The sequence below is a fragment of the Centruroides sculpturatus genome, unplaced genomic scaffold (assembly GCF_000671375.1).
Source record: "Centruroides sculpturatus isolate CEXI.00-Female unplaced genomic scaffold, Cexi_2.0 scaffold538, whole genome shotgun sequence".
NCBI classification, from domain to species: Eukaryota; Metazoa; Arthropoda; class Arachnida; order Scorpiones; family Buthidae; genus Centruroides; species Centruroides sculpturatus.
Window position 1 is genome coordinate 339,639 of NW_019384775.1, and position 20,367 is coordinate 360,005.

General features: G+C 28.0%; 1 protein-coding gene across 1 annotated transcript in view; it reads right to left on the reverse strand.

Annotated features, from left to right (window-relative positions):
- The window catches only part of LOC111629075 (cyclin-dependent kinase 17-like), a 154,753-nt gene that overhangs the window by 57,592 nt on the left and 76,794 nt on the right, over positions 1-20,367 (reverse strand). The window contains exons 4-7 of the mRNA XM_023372936.1: positions 18,082-18,138; positions 13,969-14,083; positions 9,571-9,665; positions 8,632-8,694 (exon numbers count right to left, since the gene is read on the reverse strand). Of these exons, the coding sequence (XP_023228704.1) occupies positions 8,632-8,694; positions 9,571-9,665; positions 13,969-14,083; positions 18,082-18,138 (330 nt within the window). The remainder of the gene's footprint in view (positions 1-8,631; positions 8,695-9,570; positions 9,666-13,968; positions 14,084-18,081; positions 18,139-20,367) is intronic.

The following is a 20,367-nucleotide window of genomic DNA, read 5'->3' on the forward strand; positions in this document are numbered from 1 at the left end:
CAATGTCAGCTATTGAATCAGAGTGACAAAAATGCTTAAAAAACAATTTAGATTTTTACTATTGGTTTAATAATAAGATCTAATGTAATGAGTTTTGATAAATGTTGTTTTTTATTTTCATGGATTTATGTACTAATATAATATGTAATCATACCTGAATATAATCATATGTATAATGACACATGCCTTTACCAAATAAATAAGTAAATCTTTATGAATTTTTACTTACATGGTTTATGGACCCAAAAAAATGCCGGGGTGGACAAACGCCCCACTGCACTAATGCCGAAAAAGATCTCAGTGCACTAACGCAGGGTTAATTAAAAGTCTGGATGGCTTACATGTATTTTGAAATTAAAATGTATTGCTTTATGCAATAATGTTTGTAACATCGTGGTTTGAAAATGTATAAAGTAGTAATATTTTTTATTCTTAAATATGGGCATGATATTTATATATGTTGTATATTTTGAAAATATACAGTACATTGTAAGTTTGTATATGAAATAGTGTAAGTTTTAGAAGAAAAGTTTTAGGAGAATTAAAATGATGGCAGCTAAACACATTGCATTTATTCTATTAATTCTTAAATGTGAATAATTATATACAGTATTTAATAAGTGTAACTTACTTACAACACAATGTTAGTGTTCTAAATTTTAAGAAATGGACTTATTGAGTCTAATATTGTATATAAATTATCTGTGGCAATTATGGGTTCGGCCAGGCACACAATGGGAGCAGCCGGGTGGTGAGGGATATGTCAGCTTATGTTTCCCAACATTAATTGCGGAAAATGAACTTAACTAGTTAGATGACGAATGGCGATCATTTTGTTTAGCAAAAGATTTGATCATACAATATAATAGTATACCAGAATATTGGTTCTTGTTGTACAATATACAGGATGGGTTTGATAAATGTAAATATGCCCTACTATCTCCATTTATGACGCAGCTCACAGTTCTTCCACATTCCTCAGCCAGTGTCGAGAGAATATTTTCGCAAATTAACAACATTAAGACCAAACAAACTAACAGGTTATCTGTTGAATCGTCAAAGAACTGGTTGCTTGCTAAACAAGCAATCAGTAGAAAAATTTTAGCTGTTCTCTGTATGAACTGGAACCTAAACTAATTAGAGATGCAGTACACAGAATTTGCCACCAAAGGTATAAGAAGCGACAAGAAGAGCATAAAGATTGTGCAGAACTGTTAATGGAAGAAGAAGAAACAGAGTAACTGAAATAACATTAACTACTGTATAAATTAGATAATAAATGGTTTTTTAAATTTGTATTACAGTGTCTGTAATTATAACAGCATGAATGTACTACAATAAAGTATTTATAATTATATTTTAAATCATGAATCTTTCTGGGTAAATAATCTGGGTTTTTTCCATCCAGACCCAAGTTTTTTCATATGTCGCGAGTGGCATCCCTGCTTTGCACTACGTCAATATAACGTTTGAAGTTCAGCCACATTGGATGTGAATTTTAAAATAAAATCAATTATCTTTGATATTGTTTACGTGTTTGATGTGTTATATAATCGATTATCGATAAACATACGAGAAATTTAAAAATTTTAATATTATTCGTATGAATTTTTGATAATGTTTCTGAAAGAGTGTTTTCCCACATTAGTGCCATTTCTTTCGTTTCTTCTGTGGNAAAAAAAAAAGTCCACAACAGCTAGAATTTTTCCAACATAGTAAAGTTATTTATTTCCTTAGCAAATTCCTCCAAAGCAAAAATTTTAGTCAGGGCTTTTAAAAACTTGATGATCTAGTCATCTCAGAGAACTTGATATACTATTCTGTATCCTTCTCCATCAGTAGTCAATTCATGATCGACATCATCATCAATACATTTAAGAGATTAGATAAGTTCAGCCAAAGTTTGGCATCAAGTCATTGTTAAAGAACAGATCTTTAATGCACAAAAGAAATCTTTTCCAAAATGAGTGAAAAAGCCTAACAGAAATAAAAAAAGGAAAACCAATTACTGCTGCCATGTGTGGCATTTGAGGCATAAATTTATAGCTTTCAAATAGTGTCAATTTTTTCCACATGAATGTTTCCACGTTAGTTTTCTTTCTTTTGTGTGCTTCTTTATTTATTTTATTACTACTGTATTATGTTTTTGATTTAATTTAGTGTGAATCTGGACTGCTCTCCTTTTAGTTTTGGTTTTGATTCTTTGACTGACATGACTTACATTCCTTAGAGACTTTAGAAATCTATATTGCTGAGAAGAAAGGATGATGCATTAACTCTGATAACATTACAGTACCGCAAGCATGAAAATATTTTATAGATTCATTTAATTCATTACAGCATTTAATGTTTTTAACTTTAATATTTAATATCATGTCATGTAAAGGCTTTTCATTTATTTTTATTTTTATGCTTTCAACTCCGTCACAACACGTATTGTGTTCTATCTATTTTAAATGTAATGGTATTCTCTGTCAAACGAAAGAACTGTTTTTTTCATTTCTTGTTTTATTTCCTGATGAGGGTCTCTAAATTGTGGCCTAAAATGCTAGAACATATAGATATTTGCTGGAAATCGTAAATAGGTGTTAATTTCACTGTTGTACTGTTCCAGTTTTGCTGTGTGCTGTTATTTAATTGTCCTCTTGGACTATTAAAAATTTATAAGGTATTTTTGAAAATATTAATGCCCAATTAAGAGTCATATGATTATAATTTTAAAATATTCTGAAAATGTTCAATCTTACAATCTATAAAAAAAATTTCTGAATTTTCTTTCTATTAAAAAGAACAATTATTTTCAATAAATTACCTAGTTAATGAACAAAAAAGAAGTTAGATATTATATAATCAATAATGTATGTAGTGTGTAATTTTTTTTATATTGAAGGTTTATTATGAAAGTATTGCTTTATTTGTTTATTTTTCATTTATAGCAGAAAAAGAAAATGATTCTGTTCCAGTTGTGATCATAAATGATCACAACTGAACACAATTATTAAAGAGATGATATTAAAGATTAAATTAATGACAAATTTAGATAAGCCATTTTAATTAAAACAATAAATACAAAACACTAAAAATTGTTTCTTCACCTTCTCTTATTGCAGTGCATGGTGCACCTTCTTCGTGTTCTAAACGGATCTCTTTCAAAGCTACTAAATTATCTGTTAGTCGACTCTTTCCCTTATACACTGTAGCATATGTCCCCTATAAAAATTTATGCATAATAATATAAATAAGAAAAATGCTTTAGTTAAAAATTTTAATATTAACTGGTATAACAAATAATTAAACAATAATTAAAATAAACATGGAATTATTTCTTTAGAAAAATTTTAATGACAATTAGCACTTATACAATATATAGTATACGACAAAGCCAAAAATATAAATTTTGTAATAGTAAAAACAGTAATAAATATTTTTTGCATGTTTATGATAGATCAATGTACAGTACATACTACATGTATTATTTCAACTTGTAGAGGATGACAAGATTTCATACCAGACAGAATGAAAGAATTTCTGATGGTAAACACTATTCAACATTACTCCCGGAGGCTATCATTTTATGATCGATCAATCTTTTCAACAGTCTTGCATTGGCAATTCTTCAAGTAGTCAAAGTTCAATGGCAAAACAGTAATAAAACTTGTCCTTTACATACCTCCAGAAAAAAAAACTAAAAATGAAATATCTGATGACTGTGTAAGCCAAGCTATAAAACTCATTTGTTTTTTTCCATCATTCAAGCAATTTTAAAGGAACATGATGCTCCGACTTGCTGAAACAGAACTTTGAGTTTATCTTCTGAAACTGTGGCAATATCTATAGCTTCAAACATTTTTAACATATGTTTCCATCTACTTTACTACAGTAAGTATGCATTCTAACACATCTCTAGCAGTAACTAACAAAAACTAATTCTTATACCTACTTTATCTAAAACTGTTTCAAATGTTGCTTATGACATTTCTATATTGATAATCATATCTTCATAACAAATTTCAAAAATCACTCATATAATTTTGACTCATTCTGAATTATGTGTTTATTTAAAAGTCATTTATGATGTAACATGTATTTGATAAATTTACTCTAGTCCAGAGATTCCCAACTTGTGTTCTGTGGAACCCTAAGATTCTGCCAATAAAATTTGGGTTTCCACAATAAAATCTGTTGAGTCTAGTGATATATGAACGTGCCAATGCAGATTTGGAATGTGAAGTGCAATTTTTCTAATCTTTGATTGAGTCCATTTATGACATCCTATACATGTGCTAGAGTTATACGAGGGCTGTCTTTTTTTTCAATCTCAGATGGTCCATAAAACAAAGACAAGTGTAAATAACAAAAATGAATTTATTACCAAAAGTTAGGTACAAACACTGTTACTTTTCAACATAATTACCGTAAAGATTGAGGCATTTGTCATATCTGTAGACGAGTTTTTCCATCCCCTTGTTATAGAATGTTGTCACCAATGACTTGAGATGGGCCTAACATTGTTTTGAAAATCATCATTAGTTCATTAATCTCAAACCTCAACACTGCTAGCCACATTTTCAGTTCAGGAAAGAGGTGGAAGTTGTCACATTAAAAAGTTTGAAGCTGGGTAGAAGACTTCACCATCTTTAAACACCCAGCATATAGTCCCGATTTAGTGCCGAGCTACTTCCACCTCTTTCCTGAATAGAAAAAGTGGCTAGGAGTGCAGAGGTTTGAGACTAATGATGATCTTCAAATCAACGTTAGGGCCCTATCTCAAGTCATTGGCAGCAACATTCTATGACAAGGGAATGGAAAAGCTCGTTCACAGATATGACAAATGCCTCAATCTTCACAGTGATTATGTCGAAAAGTAACCATGTTTGTACCTAACTTTTGGTAATAAATTCATTTTGTTATTTACACTTGTCTTTTTTTTTTATCGAAGCTTGAGAAAAAAACAGCCTAAGTAGCTTTATAAACAGTGGGGACCAATTTATCATAATGAAATGAACCAAAATCATGATATAATGTTTGACAAGATAATGAAAACCATAAATATAGTAAAACTTAACCTAAAGCTAGAAAAATCATTCAAAAAAATAAACTTAAAAGTATCCAACATATAAATAATAATACAATCATTATATATGATTTAAATATGATGCAGTGCAAGCATATTGAATGTAATGATGGGAGTGGACAGTCAGATGTCTGGTGGAACTGTACTGTACATACTATGATACTAGTGATGGGACACTCATGTCAGACAAGTGTCACATGTCGCCAAGGAGTTAATGTTCCATCATCTGTAGTGTGAAGTACGTACAACAGTACAGCATACAAGCAAGCATATCAATCAAAGATTATTAGTTTTTCACTGCAATCATTTTGTGATAATTTAAGTATTTTTTCATATAAAAATATAGTGGGAATTGTATAAATTTATAGTGCTTTTAGTATTGTGTATATCCAAAATTAAAAAATCATGGAGTGTTGTTGACTGAGAGAAGAGTTTTGAAGAAAAATATAGCAAGTACTTCAAATGTTTCTAGTGACAAAGAGACTGAAAGGACAGATATAAACAAAGGTACAGATCCAGGAATAGCACTGTTTAAAATATTGAGAGAAAAGAAAAGAAGTTTAACCCTTCACATTAATGACCAGTTTGAATTAAGTAATAATACTTGCTTCCCATTATTAATTTTCTTTTCTTTTTCTGCATTTTCAATAAATTGTTTTTGGTGTTACTATTTGCTGTTTTATCTATAACCATTAAAAACTGTCAAGGTTCCGACATTTTTTTAGTAAGGGTGAAAAGGATTCCGCGATAAAAATAAGTTGGGAACTGCTGCTCTAGTCAAAATGTTCAAATACAAAGAGAAATTCTATGTAAATTATTAACAATTGTTATTGTTTGCTTATCTGTAAATATATTATTCACACATTGTTATGATTAAGTTTATTATTCAATTTATAATATTTGTTCCAAAATTTCAAATTATGCAAAAGAACAGTCATTTTCCAATTGAAACTGTCAATTCCCTAACATTGTATTATTTTTAATGAAAATTTAAAAAAACAGAAAAATTAACTCAATTTGTTATTTCATAAATAATAATGATAAAAAACTTTTTAGTGGTTTTTCTGTAAAATAAAGTATTTTGAATGATTTGATTTAAAAATAAATATTTAATCTAATTAACCTATATTTATGTTTAGAAAACTTAAATTCATTAAAACTTCAAATCTTTTTAATGATTTTTCTATTTTGATGCTTAATTAAGTATAATATGACATGATATATAAAAACTGCACTACCACACAATATAGAGATAAACATTTACAAACATAAAATATTTTGATTATTATTAACATTCATTATGAATTTTATTGTCTTTCTATAAGCAATAGGAAATATATTTTTGATCAAGATATCCTGTTAGAATTCAGCACTCCAACATCAAATTCTCATAAATACAAAATTTAAAACAAAAATTAAATTTTTACTGTCATAAAGTATTGACAGTAAAAATTTTAAATAAATAAAGAAAGAAATATAGATATTAATTACATAAAACAAACAAAATTAGGTAATTAAAATAAATTAAAAAAATTATATTCAAAAATATTTCTATTCTTGCTTTTAAAAACATTAAATGTTTCTTTTATTAATTCTGTTTAATTATTAATGTTTAACATAAATAAAAAATACAGGAGCTTTGCAGTTTATATCTCACATGCTAGTAGATGAACCAAATAAGTGATATATCAGTGGCACAATATAACTGATGTATCTATCTACCTGTTTCATCCATTTTCATTCTCCATGCCAACTTGCTTTTTTTTAGGTTCTATTTCATACAATGCTACTTTCAGTGTCAACGATTGGAATAAAGTAATATTTCTTTGGCAGTAGAAATTCAATGACAATCAATCTTTTCAAAATTTTTGACTAAAGTACGTTTATATTTGGAAGATGAAAAAAAGGCATAATATATCCAAACAAAGATATAACAAGGGACTACAGTATTTTAAAAATGTGTTAATAAATTTGATTACTTGTGTGTTAAATGTTGGATCCTTCACACTAGAAGATTATTTTTTATTAGCTTATTTACTATTATATTACAATTTCTTATTAATTTTCAAATTATAAACTAGTTCACTTAATTTATCATAATTATTAGCTATAAATACTTATATTTGTNAGCAGCCGTGGATGCGTATTTCGACAGTCTTCCGGATTCTCACTTTAGGGATGGAATCCATAAATTAGAAGATCACTGGAACAAGTGTATTGAAGTTCAGGGAGATTATATTGAATAATAAAATGTATTTCAAACCATAAAATCGTGTTTTTCTTATCGAACGACAAAACTTATTGAACAACCTGGTATGACCTACATACAGATATGATTGATAATCATTAATCTAAGTAAATTCAAACTTATCATTAGCAACATAACGATAATTATAAGTTTGCTCCAGAACTAAAATAACAAAAGGGAATCTATTTAAGACAATTCAGCATAACATAGAAATAATTTGACTGTAAAGAATAAAAATAGCACTGCAGAAATTGCTACATAAAAGTGAACTTTATTTTATTAAAAAACATTTCAGAATGACTGCCTTCAGTGGCAATACAAAGATGTAGGCAGTCAAGTATGGTCTTATAGATGGCATGTAGCATTCCTGATGTCACTGTTTCACAGACTTCTCATATGCATCTCTCCAGTTTGCCAACATCACACAGTGCTGCTGGGTACGTATTATACACCAACGGTTTCAGGTGATCCAACAGAAATTTATGATTAAGAAGAGACAAGTGTGGGTAACACAGTGGTCATAGAAAAGTATCATGTTATCCTATCCAGCAGTTGCTAGCAGCTCTATGAGCCACTGATAAACATCTATCCAGAAATGAGATGATGCATCATCATACTGGTACCAAACTGCTGTAGTTGCACAAATGGCAAGTCTCTGAGCCATTCACCCTGTGTCATGATTATGATGTTCAAATACTGGTTACTATCAGGTGTCATCAATGAATACAGGACAAGGGAGCTTTCTCCCCAAATTCCATACCAGATGTTTAGAGTAAAATACACCTGCATACATTATGGAACATGCTCTGCCCAGTGGTACAGATTATGATGGTTAAATGCTCCATTCCAAGAAAACAGTGCATTGTCAATCCATTAAATATAATAAAAGAGTTGTGATTCACATTTCCGTAAATTTAACAAGTTGCACCACTCAAATCAATGTGTCACATCATCTGCATATTGTACTGGTTGCAGATTGCAGTGGAATGGGTGAGTGTCATGGTGATGTAATATCTGATGTATTTGTTTCTGCTTCAGTCCAAAACCTAATCTAGCCTAACCAATGCTGGAAAGACATGTCTTTTGCCCCTAAATATATATTTAAGTGGGTATAATGTACATACTATATTGATTCTATTAAAAAATGTGAAAATATAACTGATTGAAAAAATAGTGAAAACCATTTCCACTGGTCATCTTTAGTTAACACAACAATAAAAAAAAAAAGTTTTTTAAAATGCTTGTCACAATGCTTCTAAAAATTAATTAGCATATTTTAATATTTTTATGTTGTTTAATTTTCCCTTACCTTCACATTATTCATGCTTAATATATTACCACAATCATCCATATATTGTTTGAGATCTTTTTCCTGCAAATAAAGTAAAATTACTTAAATTATCAAATATCATTTTTTTATTCAATCAACAATATATATTATTTTTATTAAAAAATAGCTAAAATAAAGATTACAACTTTAATATTCATATTCTTATTTTTTTTCAATATCGAAATAAAATGAAAATTCTTTTTGCAAATAATTATGAAATTTAACTCCTATTTTTATTTCTAACATTTAACAAGAAGTTATAATAAAAAATTGTTTAAAATTATTATGTTCTTAAAAACGTTTTTTTTTTTTTTCTTTTTTCAGTTGGCCGTATTTCTTTATGCAGCACTCGAGAAGCGCTTTACAGTGAACACTCTGAAGCCCATTTCTAAATGGCCAACACTGCTTGTGACGTCATTTCACTACACTCTTGCTGCATAAATAAATGCAGCCGTTGCTTTTAAATTAAGTAAAAAATACATAATTTATGATTTAATTTAAGAAATTAATGTTTTTAACTTAATAAACTTATTGTATTATTTAACAAATATACTTTATCTGAAAAAAAAAAAACATTTCAAAAAATTTTGTCATTTTCTTTTAATTTTTAATAAATTTTCCATTTACTAAATTAGATAAAATATAATAACTCTATCCACTTTTTAAAATTATAATTATCTTTTTTGACAATGTACAGATTTTTATAACTTTAAAGAATATTTAAGCATTTTATTAGCTGTAGTTATGCTATTTAAAAAAAAAAACTCATTTTATAAAAATAAAAACTTAAAACTACAATAAGTAATTTTGTTATTAATTTTATCTTTATTTATTTATATTTAAAGACTAACAAATTAAATGATTTTATTAAAATATTTAATTAACAGTTTTAAAATTTTTAAATTATTAAAAACTTACCAAATATTCAAATACTAAGGTTAAAGACTTTTCTGTGTGAACAATATCATGTAAAGTCACAATATTATTGTGTTTCAAATCTTTTAATAATGATACTATAAAATAAAAATTTAGCAAATTAATTCAGTATTATTTATTAAATAAAATTATGTCTATAACAAAGCTTATAAACACAAAGTAATACAGCAAAACTGCCCAAGTTGGAATCTTACATGTCCATAAAATATTTCTACCTCAGAAGATTGATAGACATTGCAACATAAATGGCTTCCTATAAAAACTGAAAAATTTCAGAATTTTGTTTTTCATTTTTATTAACTATTGGTAATTATTAAAAAGAGTAAGTGCAGAACAAAATATGAAAATCAATGTTTCACATTTAAAAATCCTGTTTAAAGCCCAACAAAACTTAAATGTTTAGAATTTCAAATCATATTACTAGTATCAATTTTATCATTGAAGTAACTGCTTCAGTGACAGTCCACAACAGCAGCAGCAAGATGGCCGAGCGGTCAAGGTGGCAGCTTACCACTCTGAGGGACCCGGGTTCAAATCTGAATGGGTCGAAAAATCCCCAGGCATTTTTCGGGGGGTAGTCCGTCCGGATATGTCAGGCCCAGGGTTACCGCTCCTTGGTTTTAAAACCCAGATCTGGGTTTTTCAACCTTCTCTTGGTTTTGAGGTTGTTTTTTCAAATTTTCATAAAATATGGGTTTTTTTTTTTTAAATATGACTTAAAATAAAATAAAAGATGTCTGAGGCATCTTTTGTTTTATTTCAATAAACATAAAATGACTTAAATAATAAAAAATTTAGATTTTAGAAACAAAAACGAAAAGCATGATACTTTATTTGTTGAATCCTGAATCACATGGAGTTAAAAACACTCAGATACACTTAAGCACTTGCTCAAGTTATGAAATCATACCCCGCAATGATTTGCTATCATGACACAAGCAGCAACATCTTAACTCCAGCTACTTAACCCTGGGCTAGTGCAGTGGGGTGTTTCGCCACCCCCAACGTTTTAAAAGTTGCACTATTCATAGATTTCGCAAGAAATATTTGTGTCCTCTTCAGTAGCTTTATGATTTTATGTATAGAGCATGCTCAGAAATTACTACGATGCTGCAGAAATTCCAGTAAGAGAAAAACAACAGTTTTCAGTAGGGTGTCCAAACACCCCACAGTATTAATTACGTTTTTTTTAAATTTTACAAATATTTATTTAGTTTTTTTTATTTTAAAAATAACTATAATGTGACCACATTTATTATTTATAATATAGATATAATAATCAATGTGAATAAAAATAATTTAAGTTTATTTTAATTCAAAATGGCTGACTTTCATAAACACATTGAGAAAATACCAAACATAGCAAGTTGCTTGTCATTTGCAATGAGTGCCAAAGTACAATGTCAGCTATTGAATCAGAGTGACAAAAATGCTTAAAAAACAATTTAGATTTTTACTATTGGTTTAATAATAAGATCTAATGTAATGAGTTTTGATAAATGTTGTTTTTTATTTTCATGGATTTATGTACTAATATAATATGTAATCATACCTGAATATAATCATATGTATAATGACACATGCCTTTACCAAATAAATAAGTAAATCTTTATGAATTTTTACTTACATGGTTTATGGACCCAAAAAAATGCCGGGGTGGACAAACGCCCCACTGCACTAATGCCGAAAAAGATCTCAGTGCACTAACGCAGGGTTAATTAAAAGTCTGGATGGCTTACATGTATTTTGAAATTAAAATGTATTGCTTTATGCAATAATGTTTGTAACATCGTGGTTTGAAAATGTATAAAGTAGTAATATTTTTTATTCTTAAATATGGGCATGATATTTATATATGTTGTATATTTTGAAAATATACAGTACATTGTAAGTTTGTATATGAAATAGTGTAAGTTTTAGAAGAAAAGTTTTAGGAGAATTAAAATGATGGCAGCTAAACACATTGCATTTATTCTATTAATTCTTAAATGTGAATAATTATATACAGTATTTAATAAGTGTAACTTACTTACAACACAATGTTAGTGTTCTAAATTTTAAGAAATGGACTTATTGAGTCTAATATTGTATATAAATTATCTGTGGCAATTATGGGTTCGGCCAGGCACACAATGGGAGCAGCCGGGTGGTGAGGGATATGTCAGCTTATGTTTCCCAACATTAATTGCGGAAAATGAACTTAACTAGTTAGATGACGAATGGCGATCATTTTGTTTAGCAAAAGATTTGATCATACAATATAATAGTATACCAGAATATTGGTTCTTGTTGTACAATATACAGGATGGGTTTGATAAATGTAAATATGCCCTACTATCTCCATTTATGACGCAGCTCACAGTTCTTCCACATTCCTCAGCCAGTGTCGAGAGAATATTTTCGCAAATTAACAACATTAAGACCAAACAAACTAACAGGTTATCTGTTGAATCGTCAAAGAACTGGTTGCTTGCTAAACAAGCAATCAGTAGAAAAATTTTAGCTGTTCTCTGTATGAACTGGAACCTAAACTAATTAGAGATGCAGTACACAGAATTTGCCACCAAAGGTATAAGAAGCGACAAGAAGAGCATAAAGATTGTGCAGAACTGTTAATGGAAGAAGAAGAAACAGAGTAACTGAAATAACATTAACTACTGTATAAATTAGATAATAAATGGTTTTTTAAATTTGTATTACAGTGTCTGTAATTATAACAGCATGAATGTACTACAATAAAGTATTTATAATTATATTTTAAATCATGAATTTTTCTGGGTAAATAATCTGGGTTTTTAAACTCCCCATCTGGGTTTTTTTCCATCCAGACAAAAGTTTTTTCATATGTTGTGAGTGGCATCCCTGATTGGGCCCCGTCCCTCACCACCTGGCAGCCTGGCCAAACCCATAATGGGCTTGCAAAAAGAGGCCCTCTTAGTGCCCACAGGGTGGAAAGAGTTAAAAAAAAAAGTCCACAACAGCTAGAATTTTTCCAACATAGTAAAGTTATTTATTTCCTTAGCAAATTCCTCCAAAGCAAAAATTTTAGTCAGGGCTTTTAAAAACTTGATGATCTAGTCATCTCAGAGAACTTGATATACTATTCTGTATCCTTCTCCATCAGTAGTCAATTCATGATCGACATCATCATCAATACATTTAAGAGATTAGATAAGTTCAGCCAAAGTTTGGCATCAAGTCATTGTTAAAGAACAGATCTTTAATGCACAAAAGAAATCTTTTCCAAAATGAGTGAAAAAGCCTAACAGAAATAAAAAAAGGAAAACCAATTACTGCTGCCATGTGTGGCATTTGAGGCATAAATTTATAGCTTTCAAATAGTGTCAATTTTTTCCACATGAATGTTTCCACGTTAGTTTTCTTTCTTTTGTGTGCTTCTTTATTTATTTTATTACTACTGTATTATGTTTTTGATTTAATTTAGTGTGAATCTGGACTGCTCTCCTTTTAGTTTTGGTTTTGATTCTTTGACTGACATGACTTACATTCCTTAGAGACTTTAGAAATCTATATTGCTGAGAAGAAAGGATGATGCATTAACTCTGATAACATTACAGTACCGCAAGCATGAAAATATTTTATAGATTCATTTAATTCATTACAGCATTTAATGTTTTTAACTTTAATATTTAATATCATGTCATGTAAAGGCTTTTCATTTATTTTTATTTTTATGCTTTCAACTCCGTCACAACACGTATTGTGTTCTATCTATTTTAAATGTAATGGTATTCTCTGTCAAACGAAAGAACTGTTTTTTTCATTTCTTGTTTTATTTCCTGATGAGGGTCTCTAAATTGTGGCCTAAAATGCTAGAACATATAGATATTTGCTGGAAATCGTAAATAGGTGTTAATTTCACTGTTGTACTGTTCCAGTTTTGCTGTGTGCTGTTATTTAATTGTCCTCTTGGACTATTAAAAATTTATAAGGTATTTTTGAAAATATTAATGCCCAATTAAGAGTCATATGATTATAATTTTAAAATATTCTGAAAATGTTCAATCTTACAATCTATAAAAAAAATTTCTGAATTTTCTTTCTATTAAAAAGAACAATTATTTTCAATAAATTACCTAGTTAATGAACAAAAAAGAAGTTAGATATTATATAATCAATAATGTATGTAGTGTGTAATTTTTTTTATATTGAAGGTTTATTATGAAAGTATTGCTTTATTTGTTTATTTTTCATTTATAGCAGAAAAAGAAAATGATTCTGTTCCAGTTGTGATCATAAATGATCACAACTGAACACAATTATTAAAGAGATGATATTAAAGATTAAATTAATGACAAATTTAGATAAGCCATTTTAATTAAAACAATAAATACAAAACACTAAAAATTGTTTCTTCACCTTCTCTTATTGCAGTGCATGGTGCACCTTCTTCGTGTTCTAAACGGATCTCTTTCAAAGCTACTAAATTATCTGTTAGTCGACTCTTTCCCTTATACACTGTAGCATATGTCCCCTATAAAAATTTATGCATAATAATATAAATAAGAAAAATGCTTTAGTTAAAAATTTTAATATTAACTGGTATAACAAATAATTAAACAATAATTAAAATAAACATGGAATTATTTCTTTAGAAAAATTTTAATGACAATTAGCACTTATACAATATATAGTATACGACAAAGCCAAAAATATAAATTTTGTAATAGTAAAAACAGTAATAAATATTTTTTGCATGTTTATGATAGATCAATGTACAGTACATACTACATGTATTATTTCAACTTGTAGAGGATGACAAGATTTCATACCAGACAGAATGAAAGAATTTCTGATGGTAAACACTATTCAACATTACTCCCGGAGGCTATCATTTTATGATCGATCAATCTTTTCAACAGTCTTGCATTGGCAATTCTTCAAGTAGTCAAAGTTCAATGGCAAAACAGTAATAAAACTTGTCCTTTACATACCTCCAGAAAAAAAAACTAAAAATGAAATATCTGATGACTGTGTAAGCCAAGCTATAAAACTCATTTGTTTTTTTCCATCATTCAAGCAATTTTAAAGGAACATGATGCTCCGACTTGCTGAAACAGAACTTTGAGTTTATCTTCTGAAACTGTGGCAATATCTATAGCTTCAAACATTTTTAACATATGTTTCCATCTACTTTACTACAGTAAGTATGCATTCTAACACATCTCTAGCAGTAACTAACAAAAACTAATTCTTATACCTACTTTATCTAAAACTGTTTCAAATGTTGCTTATGACATTTCTATATTGATAATCATATCTTCATAACAAATTTCAAAAATCACTCATATAATTTTGACTCATTCTGAATTATGTGTTTATTTAAAAGTCATTTATGATGTAACATGTATTTGATAAATTTACTCTAGTCCAGAGATTCCCAACTTGTGTTCTGTGGAACCCTAAGATTCTGCCAATAAAATTTGGGTTTCCACAATAAAATCTGTTGAGTCTAGTGATATATGAACGTGCCAATGCAGATTTGGAATGTGAAGTGCAATTTTTCTAATCTTTGATTGAGTCCATTTATGACATCCTATACATGTGCTAGAGTTATACGAGGGCTGTCTTTTTTTTCAATCTCAGATGGTCCATAAAACAAAGACAAGTGTAAATAACAAAAATGAATTTATTACCAAAAGTTAGGTACAAACACTGTTACTTTTCAACATAATTACCGTAAAGATTGAGGCATTTGTCATATCTGTAGACGAGTTTTTCCATCCCCTTGTTATAGAATGTTGTCACCAATGACTTGAGATGGGCCTAACATTGTTTTGAAAATCATCATTAGTTCATTAATCTCAAACCTCAACACTGCTAGCCACATTTTCAGTTCAGGAAAGAGGTGGAAGTTGTCACATTAAAAAGTTTGAAGCTGGGTAGAAGACTTCACCATCTTTAAACACCCAGCATATAGTCCCGATTTAGTGCCGAGCTACTTCCACCTCTTTCCTGAATAGAAAAAGTGGCTAGGAGTGCAGAGGTTTGAGACTAATGATGATCTTCAAATCAACGTTAGGGCCCTATCTCAAGTCATTGGCAGCAACATTCTATGACAAGGGAATGGAAAAGCTCGTTCACAGATATGACAAATGCCTCAATCTTCACAGTGATTATGTCGAAAAGTAACCATGTTTGTACCTAACTTTTGGTAATAAATTCATTTTGTTATTTACACTTGTCTTTTTTTTTTATCGAAGCTTGAGAAAAAAACAGCCTAAGTAGCTTTATAAACAGTGGGGACCAATTTATCATAATGAAATGAACCAAAATCATGATATAATGTTTGACAAGATAATGAAAACCATAAATATAGTAAAACTTAACCTAAAGCTAGAAAAATCATTCAAAAAAATAAACTTAAAAGTATCCAACATATAAATAATAATACAATCATTATATATGATTTAAATATGATGCAGTGCAAGCATATTGAATGTAATGATGGGAGTGGACAGTCAGATGTCTGGTGGAACTGTACTGTACATACTATGATACTAGTGATGGGACACTCATGTCAGACAAGTGTCACATGTCGCCAAGGAGTTAATGTTCCATCATCTGTAGTGTGAAGTACGTACAACAGTACAGCATACAAGCAAGCATATCAATCAAAGATTATTAGTTTTTCACTGCAATCATTTTGTGATAATTTAAGTATTTTTTCATATAAAAATATAGTGGGAATTGTATAAATTTATAGTGCTTTTAGTATTGTGTATATCCAAAATTAAAAAATCATGGAGTGTTGTTGACTGAGAGAAGAGTTTTGAAGAAAAATATAGCAAGTACTTCAAATGTTTCTAGTGACAAAGAGACTGAAAGGACAGATATAAACAAAGGTACAGATCCAGGAATAGCACTGTTTAAAATATTGAGAGAAAAGAAAAGAAGTTTAACCCTTCACATTAATGACCAGTTTGAATTAAGTAATAATACTTGCTTCCCATTATTAATTTTCTTTTCTTTTTCTGCATTTTCAATAAATTGTTTTTGGTGTTACTATTTGCTGTTTTATCTATAACCATTAAAAACTGTCAAGGTTCCGACATTTTTTTAGTAAGGGTGAAAAGGATTCCGCGATAAAAATAAGTTGGGAACTGCTGCTCTAGTCAAAATGTTCAAATACAAAGAGAAATTCTATGTAAATTATTAACAATTGTTATTGTTTGCTTATCTGTAAATATATTATTCACACATTGTTATGATTAAGTTTATTATTCAATTTATAATATTTGTTCCAAAATTTCAAATTATGCAAAAGAACAGTCATTTTCCAATTGAAACTGTCAATTCCCTAACATTGTATTATTTTTAATGAAAATTTAAAAAAACAGAAAAATTAACTCAATTTGTTATTTCATAAATAATAATGATAAAAAACTTTTTAGTGGTTTTTCTGTAAAATAAAGTATTTTGAATGATTTGATTTAAAAATAAATATTTAATCTAATTAACCTATATTTATGTTTAGAAAACTTAAATTCATTAAAACTTCAAATCTTTTTAATGATTTTTCTATTTTGATGCTTAATTAAGTATAATATGACATGATATATAAAAACTGCACTACCACACAATATAGAGATAAACATTTACAAACATAAAATATTTTGATTATTATTAACATTCATTATGAATTTTATTGTCTTTCTATAAGCAATAGGAAATATATTTTTGATCAAGATATCCTGTTAGAATTCAGCACTCCAACATCAAATTCTCATAAATACAAAATTTAAAACAAAAATTAAATTTTTACTGTCATAAAGTATTGACAGTAAAAATTTTAAATAAATAAAGAAAGAAATATAGATATTAATTACATAAAACAAACAAAATTAGGTAATTAAAATAAATTAAAAAAATTATATTCAAAAATATTTCTATTCTTGCTTTTAAAAACATTAAATGTTTCTTTTATTAATTCTGTTTAATTATTAATGTTTAACATAAATAAAAAATACAGGAGCTTTGCAGTTTATATCTCACATGCTAGTAGATGAACCAAATAAGTGATATATCAGTGGCACAATATAACTGATGTATCTATCTACCTGTTTCATCCATTTTCATTCTCCATGCCAACTTGCTTTTTTTTAGGTTCTATTTCATACAATGCTACTTTCAGTGTCAACGATTGGAATAAAGTAATATTTCTTTGGCAGTAGAAATTCAATGACAATCAATCTTTTCAAAATTTTTGACTAAAGTACGTTTATATTTGGAAGATGAAAAAAAGGCATAATATATCCAAACAAAGATATAACAAGGGACTACAGTATTTTAAAAATGTGTTAATAAATTTGATTACTTGTGTGTTAAATGTTGGATCCTTCACACTAGAAGATTATTTTTTATTAGCTTATTTACTATTATATTACAATTTCTTATTAATTTTCAAATTATAAACTAGTTCACTTAATTTATCATAATTATTAGCTATAAATACTTATATTTGTTACTTACTTCTCCTAATTTATGTAACTTGGTATATGTTTCCATCTTTCCAAAACCTATTTCAGACTATAAAAAATAATATAACATAATGAAAATTATTATATATTTTTAATAATTTAAAATTAAACTTTTTTATTAAATAAAATTTGAAAAACTTAAAACATATTTATTTTTTTTATAACTTACATACTTAATATAAAACATTTTTTCACTGTAGAAGAAATATATATTTATATTACTGTATATAATTTTGTTTTAATAAAACTGGGAACAAAATTGAAAGACATATATCAATTTTATATTCAATATATAAGATCAATTTTACAATATTTTATAATAATTCACAAATTCAAAATGTGAATTATATAAAAATTTATAAAATTTTAAGCCAATGAATAATCCTTTAAATTTTTATTTATAATATTCTCTAAATGTAATCTGGTGCTAAAATAAAATGCCTTCTTCAGCAATTTATTTATTTTTTAAATATATCTAAAAATAATAGAGGACTGCTTTTTTTGAAATTGCAGAATTTCTTGTACTGAAACCACTTTCTTTCATAAATTTTGTATGGTTAATGATTTGTATTAATTTCAAGGATTCATTTTGACACTGAAATGCATCATAAAAAGATATTTAACTTATTTCATCGTTAACTATACAAAATTTATAAAAGAAAGTGGATTCAATAAAAGAAATTTTGCAGTTTCAAAAAAAACATTAAACTTATATTATTTCTCCCCTCTGCATTTAATTTAAAGCAGAGGGGAAAAAATTGTTAAAAGACTTGTTCATTATTATCAATTGTTTCTTCATATATTACTAATGATCTACTGTAATTTAATTACAAAATTATTTACAGTTAGATATATAAATAAAATAATAAAGTATATGTAAACAGTTTGAATTGTACAGAATAAAAAATGCTTTCTGCTGTCTGTTTTTTATTGTGTACACATGCATGCACATGCACAAACACAAATAAAAGAGAAATCAGATAGCTTTTTTTAAGAATTATATTTAATTTCTTACTTAGAAATACTTTAATTGAGCAATTATTTATTGTGACATCGCCACAATGCAGAGCTGCAATTTTTAATCATATTTTCAATTTATTTTATTTAAAATATATGCTTTCCATCTCAAATTAGTAGCGGCTTGCCCCTGTACATCATACTTTTCCTTTAACAATAGTCGTTCCAGTCATCTATCTAACACCTTTCAGGGAAAAATTTTTGAATTGAAATAAACATAACTTCTGATTTGCATCAGAAGTTTGCATATAATAATTGGGGCCTCCTACATGTAAGGTTTCCATATGTGGTCTCATTTTTCATTTATCTAACTCCATTCTCAAGACTAAGGAGACAAATTTACAGGTCTACAATTTTTTTTCAAATTGCAGCCCAAAAATATCCACTCTACATTCTATATCTATATCTATTGTATATTCTATATATTTTACATATTAAAAGTACAATGTTCCATCAATGCCAAAACCAAAACTGAACTCTTGACTGCCTGGATGAAATATAACCAAATCAATCAAGAGAGACAACAAGTACTTTATCCATACTTTACAAAATATTATGTTTCAGTTAACTTGATTTTAATTTCAATTTTAATTAGTTAGTTAATTAATTAATTAAGATTTTATTTTTAATTTTAGTTTCAGTTTTGTTTCTATTTCAGTATAAAAACCAAAGTTTAAATTTTTTTTAAATTTAAATTAAATTATTATTTTTAGTTTTAATTAACTGGCTACCTAGTTACATATACAGACAAATACCCAGTGCACCAATACTCCCCCTACAAAGATGAACTGATATGCCAGCTTATTGAGTTTACCGGCATACTGGATGCTGTATTAACAGAATTTATGTTTTGTTTATAATTTTTAAATGATGTCATGTAACATTTGAATATTCCAGTTTGGAACTTAGTAGAATATTTGATTTTTGAACAGTTTGAAAACATGAGGCATGCTTCTAAGAGGACAAAAATGTTTGTTCCATTAAAGACTTTTGCTAGAAAATGTATTGAAGGTGTTGTATGGCTTACCGTTAACAAGGTTCCAGCTTCTAAAAGTTATATAATGAAAAAACGAATCACTTTTTTTTCTTGTTTTTTATACTGTCATGTAATAAAATTAATTGCAAACATTTTCTTTAAATATTCTAATTTTTTACAGAAGTGATTATTTCAGTTAATTATGAAATAAAAATACTTTTTTACTGTAAAAGTACAGCATGTTTTTATTTCATGATTATCCAATTTAAAGGAAATAGAACTGAT